Genomic DNA, 18,515 nt, shown 5'->3' on the forward strand with positions numbered 1-18,515 from the left:
GAATTTGAAATGATGATCTGGTGGGTTGGGTTTCATTTTGTAATGAAATAGTAAAAAGTTATCCAATGCTTATTTTCAGGAGATAACTTTGTTTTAGCTAATTCAAAATAAACTTTACTGATTTCAAAGAAATCAATATTGCATTTACTACTGAATGTGTTTAAATGAGTTGGTACATGAAATGCACATCCCTCTCTCCAAATGGGCTGCGGACACGTAGTCATGTTTCTGAGAATTGGTGCCATAATACAGTATGTTATGGTGAACTTAGATTAAGCCTCATGGGAAAGCATCGTTATTCAGTTAATTAAAGAAGAACAACTTTGATACTATGCCATATGCTGTAAAATAAAATGGGTGCATGGCAGAAAGAGCCATGAATCCTTTTAGGGTATGTGAGACTGAGTCATGATTTGTGACTTTCTTCTTGCCTCTGCAATACCGTGTTAAGTAGAGACCTATTAGATTTAAATAAAGAATTAATTACATGTAATGGGATGCGGAACCTTATCTTTTCCAGTGCTCTCTTTGCAATGTGTTACCGGTCCTGCCTGGTTTTTGGGACTTACTAAAATCTTTCTAAATTCATAACTTCGCTCTGCATCTAACCAACATTTAAACAGGGTCTTCTGTGTGCCTGTGCCCTGGAGAATGGCAGATCGGTGAGAAACTGTAAAATCAGCAATACATAACCTAGCTAAAATAACATATTAAATATAGTCCTGTTACTATATCAACTTTATACAGTCAGATGTTGAGATTAATCAGAATGGCAGGTTGTACAAGCATATGGCTGGCCTTTCTGATAGCCATTAGCTTGAAAGGCTGGCTTTGAAGCCAGCACCATTATTTATAGGTGAATCATGCTGCTGGGCTTTGTCGGGAAAAGGTTATTTCTCCAGCTCCACCGAAACCTCCTGTGCACGGAAGTGCCTTTTTCCACTGCTCCTGGAGAATAAGACAAATTATTCTCCAGGAATTTCTCCACAACTTTCTTCTTTTGGAAAGTTGTGGTGTCGGAGGGCATTCCAGCGCTGTAATGATGGATCTCAAGCATATGGAGTACACATGCTAATTACGCTGTGCTTACGATTCAGTCTATCCAAATGCCAAGGCATTGGGGCCTCAGAGCTGCTGCAGGCAAAATGTTAAAATCCTTCACCACTGTCTACTGCGCATCTGGGAAAAGGTTCGCTGCCGTCCCTAAAACATCTGGGGAGAGGAGGAGGGAACACATGTGTGTCCTCTCAAGGAGTTTGCTGCAGTACATGTGCTGTCTGCAGCAGGATTGCGCTGCACTTTGGCCAGATGACCAAGTGAGCTTGCCATGCTCCACTGTCACCTGGAGCCACCCAAGCAATGCCTGTACTTTGCAGAGATCCTTATGTGCTTCGTATAGTTGCCTGAATGGACATAAAAATGTCCTGGTCCCTGGAGCAGGGCTCATATGTGAGCTGTTTGGGTTCAGAGCAAGATAGAGAAGTACTTTACCACCTACCTGTTTCTCAGCCTTTGGGCATGGTCAGAGACAAAACGATAGCGCTTCATCTAACAAGAAACAGCGCAACCTCTGTGATTTTTATTTAAAAGGATGGTCTGTGCTGGCTGCGGCCATCTGTTGCATAATGGACTGATGCTCTTAACGCAGATCTGCATTTCTGTAGGTGCTACTTTTAAGGATTCAAACGCACGTCTCTTACTTCCAGGTTTGTAAACCCCAACTGGTGGTGCTGATCACTGAACCAGAGTCAGGATCTTACGTGTGTGATCTCTCTCTGCTCCACGCCTCTGATAGTCCTAGCGGCATAAAACACTGCCCGGTAGCTGCTCTGAATCCAACGCCCATCCACCGCAGAGGCTTTCTCCTTTGGACCGGGTTCCCACCTAACTGCTTCATTTACAAAGCTTTTGCTTTTTGCAGGGGAGCTTCTGTTTTGCTGGTTATTCTACTGTAGTAATAATAAATAATAATAAGAAGAATAATAAACTTTTACCTTCTCTTTTCTCTCCCCATCTCTGTAATTCCCTGCTTGCTATTTCTCATTAGCAATGAAGGAAGGAAGAAGCTGGGTAACAAAATGAGAAATTTCTTACCTGATAATTTCCTTGCAGTTAACAGCTTCTCACCATTCAGCCCACCTGGACAGTGCGGTAAATGGCCAGGATACAAATTGATTTTTTTTCTCTAAATAAAGACTCAGGTATATAATTTAATACACTATATTGTGGTGTTGTCTTAATACTAATAATTGCCTGCTGAAGCATTTCTGTAGTCCGGGTGGCTTCTGGTGGCTGGCACTGAGCTTTTCACCAGATCTACCATAGACCAGCTCTGAACCTCAAAGGAGGGGGTAGAAGGTAGCCCAGCTTTGCTGAGAGAAGGTAAGGGTGATTAGAAGAAAATGGTGAGTGGAAAGTTCAACTCGTTCCTCTTTCTCACTCGTCTGGGCGAGTTATTTTGCTAGGCTGTTTTTAACCTGGAGCAGCTCTTTGGTCCAGACCACAGTGCTGGGAGCAAGACGCCGACTGCTTCTTTAATGGGAGAGCTGACATAGGCCAGGTTAACGTGGACGTCAGTCTGTGGCCTTGGGATGCCCAGCGCTGGCCTGTGTGTCTGTCCCGGAGGTGCGGAGCTGTTGGGTGGGAGCGCAAGGGTAAGTGTGGTAACTGACGGGGCAAGAGATGTGTCGGAGTTCGGCTGGGCTCAGCTTTGCACTCCCTCGTGACAGTTCAACCGTTTGTACTTCTGCTAAAGGAATTTTGCTCTAATTTTTGGGCCGTCACCTGAGCCAACCTTGAATTTTCAGTGATGTCCTAGGAAAATAAGTTAGCTTTGCTTTTGAGTTCCAATCAGTCACATTAGCCTTAAAATGTTTTATTGCGAGTCTCTTCAAATTCTTCCTGTGTCTTTGTAGCTTAAAAACTGTATGTGTATATATGGCTGTATACATTTACAATTTTTCCTGGTGGAATAGAAATTGATTCATGATTGAAAAAATATATAGATAAAAATAATGGAAGCAAAATTCTAGGATTTTCTTTTAAGTTCTCAGTAGTGCAGAGCTCCCCGTCTCATTTTATTTGGTGCAGGGAGGGCGGCCCGTTACAGGAGTAGATTTACTTCTCAATAAAACATATGTCCTTCTGCTGGGGTGGCTGAGCGCCGGCCAGGCAAGGATCCTGAGCTTGCAGGGACAGACAGCGGAGCGTTTAGCGCCCACAGCAAGACCTGGCTGCTTAACTGGCGAGCTGCAGTTGCAGAAATGATGCTTCAGCACTTAAACATTAAACCAGCTGTTCCCTTTACGGCTGGCTCGGGTGTAAAGTGCTCTTGCTGTTTTACATAGTGGTCTGGCAGCACGGGGAAAGTGAGCTGGAGGCTGATCTGAGCCCGGCTGCCTTCGCTGTCGGCTCTCCAGGGCGTTGTACAGCCCTCGCCCTCTGCAAGAGATACGGCGGCGCTTTGCACTTGGGGATTTGGAAAGGGGAACTGATTAAGATGCTGGTCAGTTCTTCTCCCTGGCCTCTCCCTTTATATAAACTGTTACTGTTGGATACCCCTGCAGAGATTTAAAAAAATGCAGAAAATACAGGCCAGAAGGCACCAAAAAGAAGGCAGGGTGGGGGAAGGGAAAGGAGGGAAAAGATGCCAAGAACAGCATAAAAGGCAAAGGAGGAAAATACAGCAGGGAATTGGTGATCGGGTAGAAAAGAGCAGTAAGTAGGGGAAATCTGCCTTTATAGTCTCCATTTTAAAAACTTTAAAGTTCATAACTACTCAGGCAGGAGGGGGTGAATATGTGGACAAGCGCTGAGACGCGAGTGTGTTGCACCTTCGGCAGGAGCACTGTGAGCGGGCTTGGCTTTGCTAGATGCAGAAATCATGAGTTGGAGAGGACTTGTGTCTGTGCCGAGGAGCTCATAGCATTTGGAGCTGAAAAATGTCATTTGTGGTAGCTAATTAGTATGTTTCTGGGTGAGTATATTTGTCAAGTTGATCATTGATGGTTATTGGTTTCATCAGCAAAAACCAGCTTTTTTCATATTGTTCAGAGCAGCCATCCTCTGAGCACTTGGTCATGGCAGCAGGGTTGTGAGCTTAAAAAAGAAGGACAAGTTGCATCAAGTAGGTTGAATAAAGGATGCTCTTTTTAACTGTTTTCAAAAGGTGTTGGGGGAACATGAACGTTACTCCAGAAGAGGAACATCTGCTGCTGGTTTTGAGGACAGTGTCAAGATGTTCTTCAGTTCAAAAGCTTAACTTTCAGCTGTATTTATTTTGGGAGGTTGAAAGGATTTTTTCTTAAGGGCTTTTTATATTGCTATGTAGTTCAATAAGCAGGAGCTTACCTTTTCAAAGAAAGATCTTCAGAATCAGAAAGTCGTTGTTTATTGCTGGACTATTTTTGTACTACCTGCTTTAAAAAACATATATATTGCAGGGAGGATTTCTGGAAAGAATGGAGTGATTAACTGTTTTTTTGATGTTAACAAGTTTCCATGTCTGTTAGACTAGTGGCATAACCTTTAACTGGATATAAAATGTGCGGATGCAGTTTGGTTAGATCCTCTGTGGACTGCGAGGTGAAACACTAGCATTTGTTTCAGTGTGGATGTGCTGCCAGAAAAGCAGCAGAGTTGATGGTTTGGGGTTTTTTCCTGAAATTGAAATTTAATTTTTAAAAAATGTGTTCAGTATCTAATAAAAGTTCTGTGAGAGATGACTGACTGTAGGAAAAGCTTTTCTCATAATTCATTCCCATATATCATCAAGCACACAAATTTGAAATTCTGTTCCTGCGATGGGATAATTGTTGTGTGACGGCCGTACGAAGGCGGCTAATGCGGGAAGGCTGTCGGCTGCTGCGGGAGAGACGTAACACCTGGAGCTTGGGTCTCGGTGTGAGGAAGTAGAGGTGCAGGCACTTAATAAAGATGGGTTTGTACTTCTGTGCCAGATTAAGGCCAAATCTTGCAGGAAAACCTCCTCCTGCCTACAGCAACATGGACAAGCCCAATGCAGTGACTGCAAACCAGCCGGGGCTGATCCTGGCTCTTGTTCCTCTTTGCTTTGTGAGAAGGTTCTATTTCCAACAGACGGGAGCGAGGAAAGAGCTAATGAGCTTGTGCATCCCTGCTTTTGTACAGGCTTACCTTGCACAGACGCTCTCTCTCACACAGAATATGTAGCAGATATGTGGAATTTCTTTGTTTTTATTAGATGGTTTCTTTTCCCTCTTTGCCCTTCATTTGCACCCTTTTGGGCTTTGCCTCTACGCTTCTTACAGCCCAAGCATGAGGAGCCGGCCGGTGGGTGCTTTGCAGTACCAGGGCTGTGTGTCCTGGTGCTGCCGGGCAGCCCGGCGCTGGCCGGCGGAGTCTCCCGCCATCCCTCGTCGGCAGGAACGAACGTTTCTGGGAAGAAGGGGCCTCACTCTGCGTGGCACGGTGTGTTTGCTTTCTCTGGAGGAGCTAGCAGGCTGGAAACTTGGCTTCTGCTGGAGAGGACCCCTTAACCTTGCCTTGGCAGAGGGAAATAATAAAGTGACAGACTTCATTTATCTTTATGCTGTATGCGTGGCCTCGTGTGCTCCATATGCCGTCAGTCCTAAATCCTGGTGTCGAATTGGCACTATGAAGGAGTAGGCTGTAATTTTCAAGGTGGCTTCAGGTACAATAAAAATAAAATAAACAATGTTTTCACTTAAACACGAGCGTACACGTCATGCGTTTTGTGACCTTATTTTGTCAGTAAGTGCAATTAATTTTGCTTTGTCTTTACGTTCTGTTTTTGTGGTTTACTTTTGTTATGACAGTACATGATGATATTGCCAAAGGTGACCGGGGGGAAGCCGAGCCCTTGGCAGCCGTGGGATGCGTGCTGTGGGATGGGGGCACAGCGGGGCCGGCTGGGATTGCATAAAGAGGCGCCTTATCCGGAGCAATGAGAGGCAACAGCCTAAAACTGCCAAGATAACCTCCTGGCCTGCTCCAGAGGCTCCTAGCCCCATATTAATAAAACTGGCAGCGTACCCCGCTTGTATGGACACGCGGACTCTGCGCACACCTTGATGCGCGGCGGGCTCATTTGCACACCTCGATCCTCGTACGCTGCACTTCATGCCGCGCTGCTGCTGCTGCAGCATTTTCACATCCATTTCTCTTCCCTACCTGATGCTACGACACTTTGTCTGCCCTGCACCGGTGCCGCTCCCCTCCCGGTTACCCACGCTTAATGACTGTTCTCTTCACGCCCCTCGGTAAATCAGTTATCTTCCCCTCCAGATGGGTTCTTGTCCCCTCTGATCAGCTCATCAATTATATTCTGGTGCGGTTGTGCAGTGCCTTTTTTGACGCTAAGCTATCGCCTTCCCTTCGCGCTCCTTGCAGCTCCCAAAGTGGCACCGGCATTGCTCATCAGATTTAGCTGCAAAAGCGTGTCTGCCCCAGCAGGTTCCTCTGACGATCTGCGGGAGCTTTCTGCGGCTCCCTTTGGCTTTAATCCCTCCCTGGAGAGCAACAGTCAATCCCACTATTTCTGATAGCCTGGGCTCACGTCATTTGGTTTGTTGCTTAAGGATTTTTGTTAGTGAAAAAGCCTCTCCCAACTATTTTCAGATTTTGTCGTGCTCTAGCCCCAAAGTATTTCTTAAATTTTGGGGGTGCTTAGCGTCTGGTGTTGTGCTGAATAGGTGGAAGGGTTCCTTTTTTTTAAACTCTTTCGGCTCTTTGACTGCTACGAAGCAGTGCGACAGAGGTTGTATTTGCTGCATGGGATCAGAGCACCAAGTGCCTTCTATTATATCTGCTCTGGAGGATTTCCTGGGAAGTGTTCAGCCTCCATTTCTGTCTGTAAGGAAATCCTCTTATCTGGGCAGAGCAATAAATAGTGCTGCCTCCTGTAATAGAAACAGAAAAACACATTCTTCACATGGCTGTTTTTAAAAATGTGGGGTTTAAAATATATTGGCTGGAATGATTCTTCTGTAATAAATCCCCATAATAGCGTGCTATGTATACATTTAACTAGCTGCACAGAGGTAGGGAGAGGGGGAGACGGTGTGTTAAAAGAGGGTTTAGCGTGCATTTAGTAATGACAAGAACAGTAAATAATCCTACCGGGTTACAAACCTAATCCCCAGTGTCTGATTGTAGCCCTCGTGTCTACTAGAGTCGGTTGGAAAGACGTTAAAAGGCTGTAAAGAAAGGGCTTTTGGGGGTTTTTATTTTTAAATATTGGGGGAGCTGGCTGGGTGACTGATGGTTTTAAGTGGCATGAATGTAGTTGGTTCGGGACCTTGATGGAAAGCTCTAGAAGTGCCCGTCCTCCTCCGCTTGCCATGGAGACGTTAGGTGAGGATGGAGTAGGCTGCTCCTCGCTGCCTCGCTCTAGGCTCTTCCCGATGGTACTTTTGTTTATGAACTGGATTTGGTTGTTTTTAATGGCCAACTTATTTTTTGCCTGTGCCCTGCAGTAAAGTGGTTGTTTTTCTTAACAGAAGAAATCCGCGATGTCTAAGAGCTGTGCCACGTGACGCTGCTGCTTTTAAATAAGCTTTTAAGAGGTTGGACCAGATGTTGGCCACATCTGTGTTTTTATTTCATTGAACATTTCATTTCGACCCTTCTATTAAAAGAGAAAATGATCATTTAGAAATTGTTTTGAAAAGCTTAGCAGCTGGGAAGATCTTTCTGGTATATAAAAAAGCAAGGGGTTTACTTTCCGTGCCCTGGAGTGAGCCACATAACATCGACCAGACGGATGTTTATGGCTGGTAGGGTCTACTCCTGTTGGAAACGATTGCCATGGAAATTTTCAGATCAAACCGGATGTATTCTGTTTTGAAATGGCATTCCGTAACAAAACACACATTTTTTTCCTCAGTGAAAGTGTTGAACTAGGGATTTGAAGGCACCTTCTCTTCTGAAAAGCCCCTTGCACTTAATGAACGCCTATCACCTTGGCAGGAAAAAGGACAGCTTGCAGGCAGAGGGATATCCTGCAATTTCTCCCTCTACTGCCGTTACGGGGTCTAAGAAATGCTTATTATGTATAACTTGCTTCTGGATTCTGCTCTGCAATTTACCAGTTGGAGAATGAGTTTTCCAACCCCATTGCTAATTGATCCAATGAGAAAAACTGGCACCTAATTCAGTAACAAGTTATATTTAAAATACATGTGAAATTGTTCATGGTGCCTGAAATTACATCATTTTCAGTCTGGCATATTAGGGCTGTATAAGGGAACAGATACCTACTGTACTGTGACGTATTAAATCTTAAGCCTCTGATCCAAAAATATAGCAGGGTATAGGAGGAGCGAGGTGTTTAATGATGAATAAAAGCAGTGGCAGCTTGATTTCAGTGGGATATTTTTATTGTTCTTAACGTGCTGTGGCAGCTTTTGCAACAAATAATTTTGGGATGCAGTTTTATGTAAAGTTGAGCAGTGACTTGAGTAGTTCTGTCACCACTGCGAAATTTTGATTTTCTAGGCCGCGATTTTCAGAACTTACTGGTGATTTTTGAGGTTGGCTCCCTTTTTCTTTGAACCTAATTCCACGCCTGTGTAGATAGTTGGCATTTTAGTTTATCTGGTGCAATGAATGTGGAAAAAAAAAAGAATCCTTTATTTGCTCAGATAAACCAAATTGGCAGTTGGGATTTTTTCCCCAAAAACCTTGAGGAAACCAAAGGTAGATAACACAAAGAAGGGGGAGGCCATCCTGCCTTCTGTCCTACAAGTTGGTGGTTAAAGCGCTTACCCAGAATATGGGAGACCCATTTCGAGTCCCATTTCTGCACAAACTCCTTCCGACCTAGGAGTTATTCTGGCCTGGGCACACTCTTGCACTCTGCTGTTGAGCTATTTTATTTTGTGTAATAAAACATTTGTCGGAGCCGGGTGGACAATCTCCTGGGAAGGCGTCTCAGACACTAGGCTACAGAATTTACTCCTTTCCTCGGCGAATATTTAAGCGTTTTGCTCTCTGGAAATGTATATCTCGGTTCCAGCAGGAGAGACGCGTAGTGCTGTTTTGCAGCGTACCCTGGGCTCCCGTGGGTGATGCGGCATACAGTGATTCCTTTTTGCACTTTGCATGATTACTGTTTGCTAAAAAAATTCCAGCCTATTAAAGAGGCAGCAAGCCAGCAAGGATGTATTTTGTCACCTTGCTTTTCCTCTCCATCCTCGAGCCAGAGCGTGCTTTGCCATGTCCTCGGGTTGCATCCCTGTCTGCCTGGTAGGGGGGTGCCTGCACGAGGAGCTGGTGGCCCTGGTGCAGGAAGTTCTGCCCTTACTGCACTATATAGAGATCAGACCAGAAGAAAAGCATATGTACTGAACAATTATAGAGTTATTATAAAATGTTTTACACTTTTAGAGTATTTTTGCGGGAAAAGGTTGTAAAGTAAATCTGGTGCCTGGGACTAAAGTACAGTTAATTTCTAAATGTAATGACAATGAGAAATGTTCCTTAAGGCCTTTTCAGTCATGTTAGCATCAGATTATCTGAATTGGTAAAGTTGATACTACTTTTACGAGAAAATCAAAGCGCAGTGTTACGCGGTTCCTTGCGAGAGGACATTTTCTTTTGGGGTGAAACCCATTTCACGTATGACTTGGTATGGAAAGAGTTTAAAACTTTCTGTTGGTTGCTTAAGGTGGATTTTGAAAAGACATTTGTAAGTGCTTGGTGTCTGATATCAGTAAATGTGTTGAGTTGAGCAGCCGGATCCTTTGCGCCACCTCAAGAAGCACAGCCTTTTTTCCTAACTAGTTGTTTTCATTGGATTCCTGACGCTGTGATTTCCCGTACTTCAGGCAACTGGTTTAAACGCCTGAGTTGTGCCAAGCAGAGCATCGTTTGTATCTTCTGGGAATGCTCATATTTCCTACCTTTGCTTATCTTCACCGTTTGGTGCTCCTCAAGCCTCGAGGCTCCGCGTTGCCATAACCTGCTGTTGGATCAAAGAGCTGCAGCTGCCTTCCCCCTCCGCCGTTCCAGCACCGCGCTGCTCAGGAGCTCTGCTCCGCAAGAAAGCACCAAAATGGGGAATCAAACCATTCAAAGATCTTGGTTTGTGGGGAGGCGCGTCCCCAGGACTGGGGAAGCAGGAACCGTGAAGATGCCAAGCTGTTCTGCACCATTGCAGTTTGAATTCATTATTGCAGATCGTTGAAACTTAATTTGTTTATTTTTTCTGCAAGTAAACTGGTTAGGTCATCTCTTGTCTAGTCTTGATTAGATGTAATGGAGACGACCAAGAAGATTGCTTCATTCCCCAGCATAAGTCTTTGTGGAATAATTTATTTTGTTCTGTACTTGGAGTACATTGATAGTGTATTACTACTGTACATTAATGTCATGTGGAAAATCAGGTTTTGCTGCTGTACATTGTGCTAGTCCCAAATTAGGCCTCGGTTCTGTGCTGTTAAGCTTTTTAATGGATAGAATATTAAAAAATGTGTTTTCAGAAGAAGTCTTAATAAATGCAAAACTAGAAAAATTACAGTGAAATTGTAGTTACAGAAAGCGATTATTGTTTAACATTCATCTAGACCCTTCCATAGCTTTTAACAATTATTTTAAAATTTGGGAATGTTTTAATAATTCCCATTTTACAGATAGAAAAACTAATACACATCTTTTTACAGAACTGGTATGAGGTAAGTGGTTCAAATGATGATAACTCAAAATCAAAAAGAAAGCCATGGTATGACTGTCAGCATGATGTGTTATTCACTGGTCCACACTGCTTCCCTGAAAATAGAAAATATTTTCTAAGTCATAATTTATGGATTAATTGTTGACCTATAGGCTCTGACAGAGAAATTAATGTTATGACGAAAGAAAAATGATCATCTTCCTAAAATGGTTCCCCAGCTTTCTGGTGAACATTGTGGCTATAAATTAAAATGGGAAAAAAAAAGGCAACTGGAAGTGTTCGGCAGATTTTTATTACTGAAGAGGACCGTGCCAGTTCCTGAATTTTAAATGAATTCAGTGTGGTGAATTTGTGCGTGCGTGTACCCCCATATCGAAAATATTTAGCAACACATTAAACCTCCTGAATGAACACGGAAGGATGCAAATCTCTGAAGGACAGTCGTTAAGTGTTACTTTACCATAGAACTTGAATTGTGATTGATTTTGAACAAACATCCGCCTAATTAAAATGTATTCTTTTCTGTAGGTGAGAATACAGGAGATGGTGAATTAGATCTGAGTGGGATCGACGACAGTGAAATCGATCGGGTAAGGTGCCCTCTTACCCTGGGTCTCTCTGCGTTTGGATATCTGAGAAAGAAAAATGGTTCTTCTCTGGTTTATCCTCTCCCCTCACTGCCTCTTCGCTCTGATCTATAGAGAGGTTCAAATAATTTCAGTGATCTGAGATCAAAATTAATGTTCACGCAAGCCTGGAATTTGGTGTTCCTTGCCCCAAGTTATATATATATAAGACTGCTGCTGCTGCTCGCTTTTACCGTGCTGGAATAATTATGTTTTAGAATGTCTTTTATTCTGAAGAAGGACTTCTAAAAGTTTGGTGGAGCTCTAAATTCATTATTTAATTAAGATATATTCAGCATAGGAGGCTGCCATGGAAACCAAACTGTAAAACCAGCATGTACAGCTTCTGTGTTCTTTCAAAGATTTCTGTAACATTTTCTGGATTTATTAGTATTTGTGTGACAGTGAAAGATACTCTTTACGATATAGCCTGAATATGACAGACAGACAGCTGTGGAAGACGGCTTGTTGAAGGCCACACAGCAGGTCAACACTTGAACACGCGACAGAGTCCGGCTCTCCTGACTCTGAGCCTGATGCCCTCTCCAGCCGCCACTCTGGATTAAAGTGTAATTTGAATGATAATGCCAAGGCTAAAAACTCCTTTTGGGGTACAAAATCACTGAGAGCGATGAGGTTGCGTAGGGGTTACTGATCTGCAGAATGTTGTGGGCGATGGATGAAGGAGCAGGAAAATGCTCAGCTTGACTTCAGCCGTGAAGCGGGTTTTGCTAGGCTGGGCCTTGGGAGGGGTCTTGTGAGTTGAGCGGACGTGGTATGGAGGGAGTGGGGAGGCTGAAGGTTTTCAATATAGCAGGTCCATAATTTAAACAAATGCGGGGAAGAACAAGCACATTTTCTCCTCCTCCTAGGCTCTGTGATGAGGTCATAACTCTGTTTTTATGACCTCATGTTCATTTCCATGGCAATAGACTGTAATATTGTAAGCTCAAGATTATGAACTCTCTAAAATCATAAGAAGGATGAATAACTGAGCTAGGAGGAAGCGAGTTTTACTATTGCGGCTCACCTTTAATAGAAGCAGATGAAAGAGTGAAAATATTGGTCTGATAAACCAGGACTTGCACAGCTTTTGCTTGCCCCATTCACCCTCGGAGGATGGACTCCTCCCTGCGTCAGGTTCATTTGACTGGAGTTATTTTTCTCATAAAACCCTATAGGTATGTTTCACTTTGGAGAAAATCTCGAATGCTCAAACCCATAAGATGGAGAAATCTCAAATTGTTTTTCTTGCACTTGAACATTGTTTTACAAGTCTTGGGTCTGCTGCTTAAAAATAAAGTGTCTTGTTCATGAAGGATGACCCAGTTTGTCTTCTCCGTTCCGTAGAAGTTCTTCACTCCCAAACAGCATCAGCTGTAGAGAACTTTTGTTTCATGGGCAGTTGTGCTAAATACGGGATTTGTTTTTACATTTAAGTAATTGAAGAGAAGATCTATCTACCAACCTGCCAGCCTGCCTGCTACCTACCTGTTTGTTTATTTCTGTAATTCATCGGAATAGTTCTAGATGTGTTTTACAGCTCCACACCTACTAACGATGTAACCGAGACTAAGTGGAGTTAACTGAAAAAAGCCTAGATGTGGTTACTGAACCCAACTCTCTAAAATCTAGAGGACTAAAACGCCAGCAATCTAAGCTGGTTTCATTCCCGCAGACGTGGCCATTGAACTAATAATCTCAGTAACTCTGCCTAAACCTTCACAGAAACCTACCCAGAAGACACATGTTTCTATTTTGGTAGTGCAAGGCGATGGTTCCCATACTGTTTTGGATTACAGACCACCATCAACACACAGAATTACTTGCAGACGACCATGTTGTCATGATACCCTCTCATACCATCTGAAAAAGATCATAAACCCAGGATCATTTTAGGTTAATTACAGACCACGTACAATGAGTCCTGGATGGTTTTTGGTCACCCCATCATAGTTTGGAAACTAAGTGCTGTTTTTGAAAACGTGGTTGGTTTTTGCCAGCTTTAGAAGTTACTAGAAATGCTTTCTGATTGTCACATCTTGGTCATATTTTCTTTTATTAATGTATTTTTAAAAACAGAATGTGAATTGATCTTGCCAGTAGTTTTTCAATTCAGTTTTGCTCTATGGTTTTCAAGTTGATTTCTGAAAGTAGATAAACTTGTTTTGTCTTTTAGTATATACTTAACGAAACAGAAGCTCAGATAAAAGCAGAACTATGGATGAAAGAAAACGCAGATTATTTGAAGGAACAAAAAGGTAAGTATATAGGACTGAAATTCTCCTTTTGGTCGGTCTTGCTGAAATATGCAGTCTGTGTAATCTTCATGCTGGTTACCCTTTTGTCATCTTTCAGAAAAGGAAGCAAGAATAGCAAAAGAGAAAGAACTTGGGATTTATAAGGAACACAAGGTATTAAACTGTGTGCTAATTGTGTCTGATTGAAAATGACCTGGAAATTCATTACATTTGCTGATCAACTCCATGTAGGATGTATGGGCATAATGGTACAGGTCACCACTAAACGAGCAAAAGCTATTGTATCTCTACCTGTTATCGAAATACAAGGCTATAATTTTTCAGGTGGTGAGTAAAACACTTCCTTGCCCAAACTTTTATTTTAAATTACTATTATGAGAAAATTCTGTGCATGGCAAAGTCAGAGATGGCTCTTTGCATTTATGATTGCTGTCGTAATTGCTTGCTTATTTAAATATAGGTCTTAAGACATGCCTAATGTTTTTTTTAACGTGTGCATGGGGAATTTGTTTGTACTTGCCATAACTTCAGTAGGTTTCTTTGCTCTTACAATAATGATTTCTTTATGAAGAACTGAACAGATCCTTGTTACAGTCACTGGAAGGAGTATTTTGTTCTACCTTTCATAAAAAATGCGACAGTTATGTTAACAAATGGCACGTCCTGTCTCCATGTTTAGCAGTTTAAAGCAGCCTAATTGGCCGTATATTCACGATTTACGGCATTAGTATTTTGTGTAATTGAGCAAGTGACAAGTCAAATCTTCCACATGCAACTAAAATCCATGTTAGTTTTTAGTGCGTATATCCTCTATCTTTTTTTCCGACTAATGCGAAAGACAGAGTTTCCCACTCCCCCTAGGTATTTCAACAATAAAAACAAAACCAGACAATGAAACACTGTTTTATGCTTCAGAGTTTCTCATTCATCCTGCGCTTACGGAGACGTGGCAGTCTACCAGCAATTTTCAAAATTGTATAACTCATTGGCACCGCCAAGTAGCCCAAACACCCACTTTTTTGTTCGGACGACACAGGAGTTTTTCTCTGACTCTGTATTGTTTCTGACAGCTCGAGTAGAACTTGATTAATGTAGTGCTTTCCAATTTCAAGGTAGCACTTGACCCATGTAGGTAAACAGAGGGGCTATTATCCATTAAAAAATAAATCTCCTGCAGAGCTTGGTGTTAAAACCTTCCTTTGAAAAGGAAAATGCCGAATGAGAAACAGAGGTTCTTTTTTTCCGTACCTACCCAGGCATTGGACATGGCTAGAAATGTTCTCCGGTGTCATTTCTCCTTGTCCGGCCCTGCGCAGCATCGGCCTCCGCCGCGCAACGCCGGGCTGGGGCTTGCACCTTTGCCTGGGAAGGGCAGTTGCAGGTGACACTGCCGCTGCGCTCGGGTGTCTGCAGCCTCCTGCTTCCTATCCGTCGGCGTTAATGCCAGTCCACGCTTAGAAAGCTGCTGCTAATATTCTTGGCCTTTTCCAGTGTGGAGGAGGAGTTGGGTAGGTGCTCTCCCACGCCGCATTCGAACTTGGTATAAAATATCCTTGCAGTTTTGATATGGAGTTATCAGTGCTTAGGGGAGTCGTGACCCAGCTTGACTCTAACTTTAAAGGCAATTTTAGCAGGGGAATTTCTTTATTTCCATGCTGGGTGATGCTATCAGGGTCCCTGTTCCTGAAACAGTTGTTCACGCCGTTTTTTTTTTCACATGTCAGAAATGGCCCATGTTTCTTCTCTGGCAGCATTACAAATATTAAGTAAAGAATTTTTAATAAACTGTGTGGGCATTTGGCAAAAAGTGAACACTTCTCTCTTGGAGAAAAGAGACCTCTCGGTCCCGTTGAGTGGCAGGAGAGGGAGCGCTGGCTTAGCCCGGCTGCGTCGCCTGCATCCCCGCATCAGCAGCACCTGAGCCAGGACTGCTGAGCTGCAGCTCGCCCTTCTGCTTCACGAAACTTTGTTTGTATCTACATCACTAATTTTATATTTTAATTAAGCCAAAGAAATCTGCAAAGAAGCGGGAGCCAATTCAAGCCAGCACAGCAGGAGAGGCAATTGAAAAGATGTTAGAACAGAAGAAAATCTCAAGTAAAATTAATTATAATGTGCTAAGGGACCTGAACAGCAAAGGAAGTAACACACCAAAGAAAGAGGATGACAGCACTGATGACAGCACCAACACCAAGAAGCTGTCAAGAAGAAAATCTATTGCCAGTAGGAATATAGCCAACCCTGTAAACAGTGTGGGAAAAAGGTACTGCAATTGTTCATTTATATCTCTGTCTGTGAGACTGTCTATGTATCTTTCTGAGCCAGACAATGTAGGGACTGAAACATTTGTTTGAGGCTAAAATAACGTCGGGGCTCTGTTTTTATTTATTTTGCCTGCAGTGTCGCGTCAGCACCTTATTTATAGTTCACGTATCAGAGGTCTGCTTTAGTGCGAGTTAATCTTCCTGAAGCCAAAAAAAAAAAAAATCAATGGAAATTCATAAACGTGAATCTTTCAGCCGGGGATGCCTTTTCTTCATCTACTCCTGACATTTGCTGTCCTTCCTTTCTAAAGTTGTCTGTATCAGCTGACATGACACTAAATGTTCGAAAGCTTTGGCTTTTTACTTGGTTTGAAAAATGTAGTTCCCATCTGTTTTGACAGCTAACTGTTTTGATTAGCTTTTATTTTAGTTTTATTCCAAACTTTTGTTGTTAATTGATGACACAAATATAAAGCTTTACAGTAAATACGCGTGTCGGTTTTCTGGTCTGCATTTGCAAATGGTTTATAGTGTGATGAAAGCTACTATTTTAATGAGTAAAATATTTGACTTGCTGGGCAGATTTGTAGTGTGCTGTAAAGTGTATAAGGAGATTGATGTGTCCTATCTGCAATATTCAACTATTTTATTCGTCTTCAGTTTATGAAATCATGTCGGATGATCATTTGAATCGTGCCTATGTATAGTAATTTCTTACTTATATGTTACATGTTTATTTACTGCCTAAAATACACAGTTTTTTGCTTCCAGAAGTATAGGCCTGACGCCACAAGGAAATTTAGGTATTTAATTCTGAAATGTAGGATGGTGTCTTCGCTCCCTAGTTCAGATTTAGGCATGTGTTGCAGCCGAGAGCGGGTGAAGGACCAGTGAGGGTGGGAGGGCGGCGAGAAAGCATCTATTCGGACAAGATCGGGAGACCTGAAAACATGAAGCTGGGAGGGTTAGTAAGTGCATGTCTCTCAGAAGCTAAGCAAAACAAGGGTGACTAGACCCAAACCCTTATTTTGACTTTTGAGCTTTGCTGCTCAGCCAAAATTGAAGACCGTGCCTCTGGCCTCACTGTCACCGGGATACAGGTTTTTGCAGTGTACCACACATCTTTTCTTTCTGTGCTGTACCTTCTTTATTCCGTATTTTAGCAAGATGGCTTCATCCTTGTTCAACTTCTCACTCTTAGTATCCACAGGTTTGCTTTCCCGTTCTTAACTCACTGTGGTTTTTAGTCTCCTCTGTAAGTTGCCGCTTGAGGTGATGTCTAATGACCCAAGCATGTAAGTTTTCCACTAGTGAAGGAAAGTGAAGATGCATTGAGGATTAACTAACAGCATTTAGCCTATGCTTTATTTAGACTTAACAGGTATTAATGAGTCATATTTCTGGTATTTCTAGTAAAATATGGCCAATTCAGTTGTCTGAAATGCAATGCTGCAATGGGAAGTAGGAGCTGGTCAGGATCCCGTTTGCATTTCAGAGCTCAGCAGTAACATCCACGCTCGAGCTGCTTCACCACGTCTGAACCTTGTCACTTTTGAGGTTTGCAGAAATGTTGGGCACTCAGAGCTCCTGTTGAAGTCAGCAGGTTAAACTCCTAACAGGTGTTAAACTCCTTGGAAAATCATGCCATAAATATTTAATTTAACAGTGGTGCAACTTGAAAAGGTTTTTAAATAAATACAAATCAGTATTTTCCAAAAGCAGCTAATAAAACATGTTTATTTTTCCTCTTGAGAGCCTAAAGTATGTCCTTAAGATGCATAACAGAGTTTCCTGATGATGATTAGCAGATCTCGGATACAATGAATTTTGCAGCAGAGCACTTCAGAGGAGGTTGGGGATACATGCAGATACGTGAGTTAAGGAGATTTTGCACTCCAGAAGCAGGCAGTGTTCTTGCTTAAATAATATCAAGGACTTGGCAAACCTGTAGTTGGACTTTTTTTTCCTTGCAATTAAAGATTTATGACATACTTTTGATTTTTTGCTAGTAGTCTAAATGCCATGCCTTTTAAATGGCATGCATAAATTTCTGTGTTCTGCATTGTTCTTATATGCCATGCATTCATTGCCTTTGTTCAGCATTGTTCCTCTGAGAGGTGAATGGCTAAATACTTTCCCAGTGATACAAAAATCATGGTAATTTATATGCAATTAATAATAATAAAAACCCTGAACATTGCTCATTAGAAAATGAATGAAGCACATAATGTATCTTTATCCAGGAGGCATTTGCAGAGATCTTGCTAACCGTTTTGGTTTGTAGTGATTTACAGTCCTGCGTGTTTATCTTTATATGTCTTAAATATTTAGTAAGCTGCATTCGACTGCAGTAGCACCTTACATAACCGTGCTTTGATCTGGTCCTTTAGTTCATCTGAGTTATAGTCAGATTTTAAAGAGCTACTGATTTAGTCCTGATCCCAATTAGAAGGTACCAGTACCAAGTTACAGGGAGCTTTGCAGGCTAGGAAAGGAATACTTGTTCTTGGTGATTAAAGCAGCACTCTTGTAAGGGTATAAACTTAGGAAAGTAGGGTTATTTTTTTTAATAAATAAATATCTTTATTGCTTTTCTTTTGCAAGCCAAAATTTTACATACCTCACCTGGTTTGGACAGATGATGCAGCCAAGTTTGTCAATGTGTCTTAGAAATCATCTTCATATACAGTAT

The 18,515-nt window shown here is 42.3% G+C and overlaps 1 protein-coding gene across 15 annotated transcripts in view; it reads left to right on the plus strand.

Annotated features, from left to right (window-relative positions):
* The window catches only part of BRF1 (BRF1 general transcription factor IIIB subunit), a 172,866-nt gene that overhangs the window by 113,071 nt on the left and 41,280 nt on the right, over positions 1 to 18,515 (plus strand). For all 15 annotated transcript variants that reach the window (XR_012673780.1, XM_075150913.1, XM_075150905.1 and 12 more), the window contains 4 exons: positions 11,201 to 11,262; positions 13,478 to 13,559; positions 13,657 to 13,712; positions 15,566 to 15,822. Coding sequence is in view for 14 of the 15 variants with exons in the window: in XM_075150913.1 (XP_075007014.1) it covers positions 11,201 to 11,262; positions 13,478 to 13,559; positions 13,657 to 13,712; positions 15,566 to 15,822 (457 nt within the window). In the remaining variant the exon portion in view is untranslated. The remainder of the gene's footprint in view (positions 1 to 11,200; positions 11,263 to 13,477; positions 13,560 to 13,656; positions 13,713 to 15,565; positions 15,823 to 18,515) is intronic.

The sequence above is a fragment of the Calonectris borealis genome, chromosome 5 (genome assembly GCF_964195595.1).
Source record: "Calonectris borealis chromosome 5, bCalBor7.hap1.2, whole genome shotgun sequence".
Lineage (NCBI taxonomy): Eukaryota > Metazoa > Chordata > Aves > Procellariiformes > Procellariidae > Calonectris > Calonectris borealis.